Source organism: Vicia villosa, linkage group LG2 (genome assembly GCF_029867415.1).
Source record: "Vicia villosa cultivar HV-30 ecotype Madison, WI linkage group LG2, Vvil1.0, whole genome shotgun sequence".
In the NCBI taxonomy this organism is placed as follows: Eukaryota; Viridiplantae; Streptophyta; class Magnoliopsida; order Fabales; family Fabaceae; genus Vicia; species Vicia villosa.
The window spans coordinates 154,998,196-155,009,882 of NC_081181.1; the positions used below are offsets into that span (position 1 = coordinate 154,998,196).

General features: G+C 32.7%; 2 protein-coding genes across 2 annotated transcripts; one reads left to right on the forward strand and one right to left on the reverse strand.

Moving 5' to 3' along the window:
* Positions 1–3,135: 3,135 nt before the first annotated feature.
* On the forward strand, positions 3,136–7,726 carry LOC131652591 (protein tesmin/TSO1-like CXC 2). The gene is made up of 10 exons (XM_058922496.1): positions 3,136–3,324; positions 3,944–4,104; positions 4,208–4,919; positions 5,389–5,864; positions 5,958–6,032; positions 6,323–6,503; positions 6,588–6,683; positions 6,764–6,830; positions 6,944–7,097; positions 7,191–7,726. Exons 1-10 carry the CDS (start codon positions 3,274–3,276, stop codon positions 7,525–7,527), a joined length of 2,310 nt encoding a protein of 769 aa, XP_058778479.1. The 5' UTR covers positions 3,136–3,273; the 3' UTR covers positions 7,528–7,726.
* Positions 7,727–8,888: 1,162 nt separating this feature from the next.
* Positions 8,889–11,254, reverse strand: LOC131650398 (uncharacterized). Its single transcript, XM_058920111.1, has 3 exons — positions 10,843–11,254; positions 9,742–10,784; positions 8,889–9,659 (listed from the first exon to the last, which is right to left on the reverse strand). The coding sequence occupies exons 1-3, from the start codon at positions 11,252–11,254 to the stop codon at positions 8,889–8,891; spliced, it is 2,226 nt and encodes a 741-aa protein (XP_058776094.1).
* Positions 11,255–11,687: the final 433 nt, after the last annotated feature.

Below are 11,687 nucleotides of genomic sequence, written 5' to 3' on the forward strand. Positions count from 1 at the left end.
TTTCATTTCGTCATTTAAAAAAAACACATTTATATGTGTTTCAATAAAAAAATCAAAATAAATTAAGACTTATTCAAAATATTATAAAAATTTGCAGATCCATTTTATGTGTTATTATTTATTATATAGATACCTTCAAAATATTAGTTTAAAATTCAATCATATGTTAATGTTTTTCTTATTTTTCGTTTCATAGAAAATCAACATTTAAAAAATTCTTATTTAATTAATCTCAATTCTCAAGTAAAAAAAATTCAAATGAGAGATCCATATAATGTGATAATATTTTTTTTCTTACAAAAAAATCATGTAAAAAACACAGTCTAATTCATAATTAACAATGACATATTTGAATTAGTTAGAAATTAACTGCAGATTAAATACAAGTTAATTACAATTTTTATATTTTAGTATAATGTTTGTGATAGCGATAAAATATTCATCACTATAAATTAAATATATATATATATATATATATATATATATATATATATATATATATATATATATATATATATAAATAATATAAAATAAAAAAAAAATTGTCACGTGACAAACATGTAAGCATCTTTGTCACACTTGTATTGTCATTTGTCAATACCACACATTAGCAAAAATAATCAAAATGTGAATGAAAAATATTAAGAAGAATATTCTTTAAAATGATTTTAAAAACAATTTTATAGGACTAAAATTAAAATTTAAAACATTTCAAAAATTACAAACATACTTAACCTTAAATTTTATAATTATCAACAGTTTTTTTAATACAAATAAAATTATCAGCTACTCAAATTAAAAAAAAAAACCAAATATGTACACATGTTTTACGTTTTACTTTTGACGTGGCTTTCAATTCAAGGTTTTTCTTTTTACTTAACTGCAATTAATTAGGAGAGTTGGGACCAATAGAAACAAAAATTAGTAATTTATAATTAAATGTTAGGATAAAAGTTTGATGGGAACGGGTCAACAAACACAAGAATATGTTAAAGGTACGTACCAACCACTACGTTGTTATTCTGGAAAATGCTGCCTCTTGTAAATTGCAACGTGAGTGTTCACGAGTTTCCGTGTGTCTGAGTAACACCGAATCTTTCCCTTTTCAAATTCGCAGCGCGCTAAAACAGAAAGTGTCAACGTGTCACTTTGTTTACCCAGTTTGTAATCTTAACGGATTCCGAATCCCCCTCTTTTCTTTCTCTTTTACTTTTTCCTTTTAATAGTAATAAAAACAAATAAATAAATTAATAATAATATTATAATATGTGGTAATGGTTAAAATAATTCCACAAATACAAATGGTAATTATTACTGTATTTGTTGAGTAAGGTAACTGTACCTTGTTTGGCACCTCCATTAAATAGGGTTGATTGCTTTTATTATCATTCAAATCAAATCATGGTTTTTCATGAGGCTGAAACGTTTTCTTTACGATGATTTAATTAATTTTCACATCTTGAAAAAGTAAATACTAGTACACAAGATTTCATGTGACCTCTTTTTCCCTTTATGAAATGCAATGCTACTTAAAGGAAAAAATTATGAGTTAGTCTCTCACGTACGTTTAGAGATACTAATAATTACTCCGGTTGAATTCAAATCATGTTTGTATTTATATTATTTATTTCTTGAAGAAATATGATAAAATTATTATTTTTTCTAAAATGAAAATATTTTCAATTATTTTTTTCTATTTTTCTCATATTTTACAAAAAATTTTACTATAAAATTATTTAACAATAAAAAGATAACATGATTAAAAAAAATTAAAGAGATAGAAGAATAAATTAAAATAAAATAGATGATACAAATCTAAATAAGAAGTTAGAATTTATTGATACCAAATAAAAAATTTAGTATATTCACATGTTTAATAATTTTTTGTATAATATAAATAAAATTACGATAATAAATATATTAGTTTATATTTTAAATAATCTAAATATATTAGATTATATTTTAATACTAAATATTAAAAAAAACAAAAAGAATGGATAGAGTTAGCCTATTGCTATCATATATTAAAACTAAAATTAAAAAGAGAGTGGATAAAAGCTAAAACCTAAAATAAAAAAGACAAAATAAAAAAATGCTTACAAAATAAAATGATATTACATCGCTGGCATGAAGAACATGTCTTAAATTTTTTATGTTTATGGTCAATTTATTAGAAATATAAAAAAAATGATGTTATGAAATATCACATGTGTTAAAATTTTATGATTTTTAATAGATTTAATCCATATAATAAATATTTTAAATGTAATAGTTAAATCGATTTTATTCGCTTTTTATAAAAAAATATAATATGTTAAGTTTAATATGCAACTAAATCATAATTCAGAAAATAAAATATAAATAAAAAATGAGAAAAAAAGAAATGCAGTGTGTCACAATAAATCTCAATTTTATATTGAAATGACATGGTAATTGTAAGAGTTTTTATTGGCTGTATGAGTGAAATTGGTAAACTCATAAAAAATATTTTATAAATCAATATATTTAATTTGAATTTTATATCAAATAACCATTTTTTTCGCATAATATATTTATTTTGGTAAATTATATTACATAATATTGTTCTCACTCATATCTTACCTAGGATTCCATATCATTATTATACCGAAAGAAGTTAATAACCAAAATACAGTATGGTTGATTTGACTGGGTAGTAAATGTGCTTTGGTTTAATGAGTAATCAATCAAGTTTTTTACAGTATATGATTGTAGTAGATACTTTGGGTCAAGTATACTCTTCGACATAAATTAATCACCGTTAAATCATTGTTAAATGACGATAAATATTTTATATCTACGATATTATGATTATTAAAAAGCAAAACGGAAAAAGAAAAAAAAACGTAAAACGAGAAAGTCAAGATACAGTAAAGTAAAAACTAAAGAGTAGAGACAGAGTATCTTCATTCTTAACTCTAATACGTTAGTACTTTAAGTGGGATAATAAAAATAAAATAAAATAAAAAATGAAAAAATGAAAGAAAAAAAGTTACTGGTAGAGAAAAAAGAGTGAAGAAAAAAAAAAAAGAAGTAAAAACTAGAGCGACAGCTGTGAAAGTATCGTGGTAGGGTATTAATTGTCCCCACCAAAAAAACAAAATAAAAACCTTTCTTTCTCCCGCTCTCACCCTTCTTGAATTCTTCTTCCTCTTCTTTTCATCCTCATCCTCACCACTCTTCTAGAGTTTGTTAGTGATAGAGAGAGAAAGTTTGTTACTCATGATGTGGTGATGCTTTCTCTCTCCACAAGATATGGATACGCCAGAGAGAAACCAAATCACCACCGCTCTCTCTAAGTTCGAGGTTCGCTATTCCGCCACCATTTCGCTGCGCCGTTGCATGTCTTTCACCATACGCTTTTCTTTTCGTTTCGATTTTTCATTTTTTCCGATTTCAAGGTTTTTTCTGTCGTTTTGAACCTTTTGTGTAAATCGCATCTTCGTATCAAACGTTTTGAATCAATGTGTGAATTACTTCACTCTTCTAGATCTCATTTCTCGTCAAATTTGTTTTCCACTTGTTTAATTTACTTTCATTGTTCATATTTTTTTTTCTGATTTTTTTGTTTTGTTGTATTTACAGTCAAATTGAGTATATTTTTACTTAATTATCAACCTAATTTTGTGGATTTGAGTTGGTCAAAGTTTTTTATGGTTTAAGGTCAATGATAATTGGTTTTGCACTTGAGTAGGTTATTATTCTCAAGTTTTCTGTAATCATGCATGCGTATGTTTAATTTTTTTTGTTTAATCAACGATTTTTTCTTTGATTTGTTTTGTTCACTGTTTGTTTATTTATAAAATTATTATTACAGTCTTGGAAATGATTATTACACTCGTTGAAATGATTATTACACACTATTCATGTGTAAATCCTAATTTAATTATAATTTTAATAATTTTACCCTTTGTTGTTGATGCAGGATTCACCAGTATTCAACTATATTAGTAATTTATCTCCTATACGGCCTGTTAAATCTGCTCATATTACTCAAACCTTCAATTCGCTTAGCTTTTCATCTCCTCCGTCTGTTTTCACATCACCACATGTCACCTCTTTCAAGGAGTCCAGATTCCTACGCAGGTAAATTGTTTGAAATTGTTTTTTTGTTTATTGTATAGTAATTTTGAGTTTGGTTTATACTCTATTTATCCGTTTATGATATTGACTGATTATTCGTATGTAGACATAACCCACCGAGCCCGTTGAAGCCTAAGGATTCATCTGAAGATCTAAATAAAGTGTACTCAAATGAAGAGGCTATTGCAGATTCTACACTTTCACATCATAACTCAAGTGAGTTACATGAAAGTGCTGATAAAGGGATTTCAGTAGGAGATGTTTCTATTGAGTTATCTAGCGAACAAGCGAAATTCTCTGATGAGCTACCACAGGCGTTACAGTATAATTGTGGTAGTCCTGGCTATAATCCTCCACTTTGTTGTGATGAGGCTAACTCTCTTTTGGAATTGCCTGGAGAAGCTGTGTCTGATGTTGGGTTTGTTCAGGAAGGTTGTAAGACAGATTCAGATGAGCCTGAGTTGCATCTTCAAGGAACAAGTCAAGTTGATCCAAAGGGTGAAGGCTCAGACTGTGATTGGGATGGTTTAATTCACCATGGTTCTGATATGTTAATTGAAGCAGAAGCTTTTAAGGGTCTAACGCAGAAACCACTGGGATCTTCTATGAGACTTTGTGATTTTGTGCCCCTTCAACAATCTGCCAGTTTTAATGATCAGAAAATACACATGGTTGATTCAGTTGCTCCTGGTTCTGAACATGAAATTGAAAATCATTGTTCTGAGCTAGTTGTCGAGACCGGCACTGATCATACGCAGGACAATCTTGGTGATGGTTCTTTCATGACTAGCAATCCAAATGAGAAAATGGACAATCAGGTAGGAATGCAAGTTCTGTTACTTTCATGTTTAGGTGAATTATGTCTATTAAAATTGTTCTTAAATGGCTAATCTAATTTTTCTTACAAGTAGATGTATGTTTCCATGACTTTATTCCTAAAGCATAGTTTTCTAGGCTATGCTATGAAGACGGGTGCTCTTGAAGAAATACACTCAACATATTATTTCATATATGAATCTTATTTTGTACTTTTATGTGTTTAGCATACTTTGTTTGTTATTGTTGCTTATTAAGATCCTTCTAGCAAAATACATTACCACTGTAATATGTTGTCTATCAGTACTTTGTTGTTGTTTGTATTGTATTCCCTAAGTCATGCTTCAGTTAGGAAGCTTGTTGTGTGGCATTTTGTATATTTTTTTTAGGTTTATAAATTGTGTTGCTGCTTGATTTATTAATAAATGTATTTTACGAATCAGTCATTCTAGAATCAATTCTGTGTTTCAGCTTGTTTCTGTCACACACCGTGGTATTCGGAGGCGCTGTCTTGACTTTGAGATGGCTGGTGTACGAAAGAACTCCGATGATAATTCAAACACTGGCTCTAGTACACCACAGTCTGAAGTAAGGAATTCTGCTGATGAAAAACAACTGCTCCCTGCAAAACGGAATGCAAATTCACAAAAATGCATTTTACCGGGTATCGGCTTACACTTGAATGCACTTGCTCCCTTAAAGGATGGCTCAGGAATGCAGAACAGAAATTTAACTTCTGGAAGACAACTCAGTCTCACCAACTCTACTTCCTTGCTACTCTCTGCATGCCAAGAACATCAGCATCTATCGATTGTATCTGTATCAGTATCCTCTGAAAGAGAATTGGACCTATCAGGCAATGAGGTTCAGCCTGCTGAAGATTCTTCCCTGGTACCAGCTTACATGGCTGATGAAGATTTCAATCCGAATAGCCCCAAAAAGAAAAAGTAAATGTTGTTGGTTACCATCATGCTTTCTTCTTGAAAATTTCATGTCACTGACTTTTAATCATTAGACTTATACTAAGCTTGTATGTGCAGGCGTAAGTCAGAGCCAGTTGGAGATACTGAGGGCTGCAAACGCTGTAATTGCAAGAAATCAAAGTGCCTGAAGCTGTAAGTTGAAATTAATATTTCTTTTTCTTTTATTTATTTTGCAGGGATAAACATCCTCCAATCAGGGTCTTACTCTCTTGGGTTAAAACCTTGAAAATCAACTAAACAAATGTTTTACATTCTGTAGAATTCAAATGGTTTTTGTCAAGCATGTCAGTGTCCATTATCAATGTTTTATTGGTCGATTTCCTCAGTTTTATGCAGTTTTAATGTTTATGTTACATTAACAAAAAAAAAAAGAGAAGAAACTTACCTTATTGGCTCTGAAATTAACCATATTGTTGTTTCAGTTACTGTGAGTGTTTTGCTGCTGGTGTCTACTGCATAGAACCCTGCTCCTGTCAGGATTGCTTCAACAAACCTGTTCATGAAGATACTGTTCTCCAAACTCGCAAGCAAATTGAATCTCGCAACCCTCTTGCATTTGCTCCTAAAGTCATCCGAAGTGCTGACTCTGTGCCTGAAATTGGGGTTAGAAGATAAATCGAATCTAGTCTTTGGCTTTTGTGATTCACAGCAAATTTTACGGTGTCTTAACAATTACTGTTTTTTCAGATTGACCCAAACAAAACTCCAGCTTCAGCCCGCCATAAAAGAGGGTGCAACTGCAAGAAATCAAGCTGCCTAAAGAAATATTGTGAATGCTATCAGGTTTTGATCCTTATTATATCATGTATAACTCCAGTGTCAGTTATATATGAATTTAAAATAAAAATGGTTTTCTTTTGAAGGGTGGTGTTGGTTGCTCCATTGGCTGCAGATGTGAAGGGTGCAAGAATGCATTCGGTAGAAAGGATGGTAAGCTTTCCCTTACATTGCACACTATGGCAGCAAGGTGTTTCCAATTAGGACCAATTAGCTTTCAATTCGACTTACTTGTCTTTCCATTCCTTTTATCAAATTTTGTTCAGGTTCTACTTCTATGGCGACAGAAGTCGAGACAGAAGAAGAAACAGAAACTAGTGACAAGGGTGTGGAGGAAAAAGCTATTCAGAAAACTGAATTTCAGAATATCGAAGATCATTTGGATTCTTCCATGGCCGCAACACCATTACGGATTTCCAGGTTTGAAATACCGACCTTTTATTTTTGTCAGTTAAGATTACAAAGTTGTGTCCCCATATTGATTAATCTTAGTTCATTATTTCATTGGAACAGGCCAATGCTTCCGATGCCCTTTTCATCAAAGGGAAAGCCACCAAGATCTTTTGTTACAACCATCACCGGTTCTGGATATTTTACCAGCCAAAAGCTTGCGAAACCAAATCCTCTTTGGTCTCAATCCAAGTCTTTTCAGACTGTTGCAGATGATGAAATGCCAGAAATTCTTCGTGGTGATACTTCTCCTATCGCGTGCATCAAAACTTCATCTCCAAATGGGAAGAGAGTCTCCTCTCCTAATTGTGAAATAAGATCATCTCCTACTCGTAGAGGTGGCAGAAAATTGATATTACAATCTATTCCTTCATTTCCTTCTCTCACCCCTCGCCCTTAGAAGAGTGGTTGCATTTTTCAATGTATGTCAGCCATCACCCGTTCCCTGTCTTAAGTTATGTTTTTAGCTTTTTGCAGCACAAGTCATGCTTAGATTTTATGTATATTGAGTTTGTTTTACTATGGTAATAATATGTTGTGTTTCTTCCATAAAGTAGTACTCCTTTGGTAATAATAATGTGTGTAATTTCTTCCCTAAAGTACCTGTGTTCAATCATGTTGAAACTTTAACAACAAACGAGTTTGTTTATAGTTCTAATCTAAAGTTAAAAGTTGTCAAGTACGATGTGCCTACAACCTTAACTTGATAAAAGTTGTCAAGCACAATGCCTTTGGGAGGAATCATGGGACAAATGACTAAAAACAGGTGTTGACTTAAACATTTTTTTGTTGTGACCATGTTCCATGCATATCTTGCACCTATGGGTAGTGTTAGATCTTCTCCACCTGGTTGCATTTGATTTATCAGGATCCCTTCTTCTAAGTTTTTTGGGTCTGCCTGGGCCTCTTTTGAACACTGGAGGAAAAATGACAGGATCATTTGTTTTGGGCCACTTGTTTTGACCATTCATAGGGGTGGAAAAATTTACTTTATACCCCTACAATTATACCTGTACCCCTACATGAAAAAAAATTGGACCTAAATACCCTTGTTTTAAATAATACATATTTTAAAAATTTTCATTTTTTCTTGACGTTTAAAAAAAAAAATCAAAACACCCAAAAATATATAAACCGGAACACTTTTTTAAAGTCTTGCGGTTTAAAAAAATACATACCGGAACACTTAGAAAAAGAGTTCCGGTAGTTTTCAAGGTATTTAAAATGGGGTTTGAAAGGGCAAACCGGAACACTTATTTAAAGTGATCCGGTGGTTATTTTTTTTAAAAAAAAATTATAGATTTTATGCAACGGTTTTAAACCGTTGCCTAAAGTAATTGACAAATAAAAGTGTTGCCTAAAATGTATTGTGACGCTGTGATACCATAGGCAACGCTTTTGCTCTGTTCCCAGTAACTTTAGGCAACACTTTTAAAGCGTTGCCTAAAGTCTAGAATTTTTTTTAAAAAATAAACCACCGGAACACTTTAAATAAGTGTTCCGGTTTGCACCTTAGCACCCACTTTATTCAACTTTAAAATTACCGGAAGACTTTAACTAAGTGTTCCAGTATGTAACTTGAAAATTTTGACTACCGGAACTCTTTTTTCAAGTGTTCCGGTGTGTTTTTTTTTTAAACCGGAACACTTTGAAAAAGTGTTCCGGTTTATATATTTTTAGGTGTTTCGAATATTTTTTTGAAATGTGAAAAAAAATGAAAATTTTTAAAATATGTATTATTAATACGAGGGTATTTCGGTCTTAATTTTTTATGTGTATGGGTATGAGTATAATTGTAGGGGTATAAAGTAAAATTTTCAAAGGGGTGATGTCCTCCTCATAACACTTGACATAAGTTGATTTGTGATAATACTGATGTACATAATCAATGGGATCATCTACTTTCCTATGGATGGCAGAAATGGCATGTCTACATGGTATACCAATCAGATCCCAAAAATTACATGAACAAGTATGCTTAGCCAACTCTACTACAAAACTATCAGTAAACATTACATGTGTAACTTGGAAGGTCAATCGTCCTGCATAAGTTGCTGTCCAACTGACACTCTTTTTAATCTCTCTATCCAACCTCCTAAGTGGTTTAGACATGATTCTACCCTTATACCCAACTTTTTCCCTTAAGGTTGCAAACCTACCCATTAGGTATGATCTAATCCATTCAAACATAGTTATGATCGACTTATCCCTTTGAAGCAAGATAGTTGCATTAAAGGATTCACTTAAGTTATTCATCAAGACATCACATTTACTATAAAGAGGAAAAACATGCTTACACCACTTAGATTTTGGGATTGCTTCCAACCATTCAAAAGCATCATTGCTGGCCTCTTTGATCTTATGCATGTATTGCTGATGAGCCTCCACATATGTAGCCTTTGCTGCAGCCAGCATGAGACCCCTAAATAGGGTTCCACCTCCAAACTTTTTCTTAAAGTTAGCATACAAGTGGCTTACACAAAACCTATGTTCAAAAGCTGGATATTGCTCCTCAAACACTTGTACAAGACCCTGAAAAAACAATGAAATCATAAAAACATTTCATTAATAGTGAAAGCCAATAAAAGGAGTGATAGCTAGAAAATAGACATGCCTTTTGTTGGTAAGAAATGAAGCACCATCTTTTTTCACCGATATCCTGAAGTAGAAGCTCCATAAACCAACTCCAAGTGTCTTTTGACTCAGTTTCCACCACTCCAAAAGCTAAGGGTAAATACTGGTCATTTGGATCTCTCCCAACAGCTATTAACAATATCCCACCATACTTGTGCTTTAGATGACATTCATCTAGTCCAATAAAAGGCCTACAAGCTAACTTCAGGGCTTTCTTTGTTCCATCAAAGCACAGATAACACCTTTCAAACCTTGGTAGCAAACCTGGTCCTGGAGTTTGTATGTTCATCTTGAAGGTGTTTCCCGGGGAAGCCCTCCTCAATTCAGCCTCATATGACCACAATAGACTGTACTGTTTGCTAGAGTCCCCTTCCACAACCCTTTTGGCAATCTGCCTTGCCTTAAATGCCCTACATCCAGGGATTTCAGTAGCATATCTCACTCTTACATATTCAATTACATCATTCAATTTCATTTTGCTGCAATTTTTCATCCTGTCAACAATTACTTTTGCAACCCATTCAGCTTTGGCACTCTTGTTAAAAAATTGTCTTCCACACTTGTGTTTAGCAAACAATGTCTTGATTTTAAATGTAGTTGATATTAACACTTTACTACACAAAACAGTGTAATTGCATTGTCCCTTTTCCTTGCAAACAACTCTACATCTCACTGCATCATTTTTCTCAAACCTGACATCCCTCCCATTCAGCACATTATGCTCAAGAATACAAGTCTTGAATTGCCTTAGTGATGAAAATTCCATGCCTACCTTGATCTTAAAATCTTTGCTTACACCATCTTCCTCATTTAACCTAACAACCCTAGGCCTATCATCATCACTATCATCTTCAGCACCACTATCAAACTCATCAGTCAAATACTCATCTTCAATGACATGTTTCTTACCCATTTCAGGTGTAATCAAACTAGGATTCATACCCTCACTAGAGTCTGCAACATCTGCATCATCTGCATTCGGTTGCTTATTGGATTCATCCTTTTCAAAACCCTCAGCAAAACCTTCATCAAATGAATTCATCACTGTCTTCAAACTTAATATCCTTCACCGACTCATCACTGGAACCCTCATCACCCTTTGGTTCATCACCACCTTCATCCATTATGCCCTTCTTCCTCTTCCTTACATTCTTCATAAATGTTGCATCCCTAGTGCTTGGTTTGTGCTCAACATATATTTCAATATCACCTACTTCATTATGGACTGAAGCAGCCATCTCAAAAGCATCATTATCATCCCTAAATGAATTGAGGTCATTTTCTAGACTACCATCAACATGCTTCCACCACATCCTAACTTTTTTGTAGTCAAACCCAGGATCTATGGACATTATTAAATCACATGAATCAAAAAACGACCACGACCCAGTGTCTTGACCAGTAAAAGCATAAACTTCCCCACCCTCGTAGGTCAGATTTGGATTTTTTGCAAAACGGCCCTTCGTGTAAAATATTACCTTAAATGTACCCATCCCTAAAAAAACAGTGAAAACGACAATAAACATTGGACCCACAATGAACATTTTTTATACCAAACCAAGATTTGTAAACGGGTAATATAATAATAGACAACTGGTCCTACCTCAAATTCAATGTCGAGGGACCACAACACTACCACCTTTCAACCCTTGTCTAGGACCACAGCACTATCGTGAGCAGCAAACTGAAGATTCTACAACCATGACAAACTTAATCAAGTTAGCATATATATAACGAAGATTGTTAATGTTGGCGAAAGTGAATGGAAGTGTGGAGAGCAATTTCACCTTCTCTTGGGAAAAAAACCCTAGCAGATAAATCTGGGAAAGAACACAAACCATAAAAGAGGTATGAAGATGAAGAGATTGTAATTTTAGGATTTTTTACTAAGTTACTCTTCGAATTGACAACTCAGCATATGTTATT

Excerpts from the sequence above, each read along its gene's own strand:
- LOC131652591 (XM_058922496.1), top strand. The coding sequence starts at position 3,274 with ATGGATACGCCAGAGAGAAACCAAATCACCACCGCTCTCTCTAAGTTC. Across the intron at positions 4,105-4,207 it reads GAGTCCAGATTCCTACGCAG|ACATAACCCACCGAGCCCGT; the intron begins GTAAATTGTTTG and ends ATTCGTATGTAG. Across the intron at positions 6,831-6,943 it reads TGCATTCGGTAGAAAGGATG|GTTCTACTTCTATGGCGACA; the intron begins GTAAGCTTTCCC and ends AATTTTGTTCAG.
- LOC131650398 (XM_058920111.1), bottom strand. The coding sequence starts at position 11,254 with ATGGGTACATTTAAGGTAATATTTTACACGAAGGGCCGTTTTGCAAAA. Across the intron at positions 10,785-10,842 it reads AAAGGGTGATGAGGGTTCCA|GTTTTGCTGAGGGTTTTGAA; the intron begins GTGATGAGTCGG and ends CATTTGATGAAG. Across the intron at positions 9,660-9,741 it reads TCATTTCTTACCAACAAAAG|GGTCTTGTACAAGTGTTTGA; the intron begins GCATGTCTATTT and ends TTGTTTTTTCAG.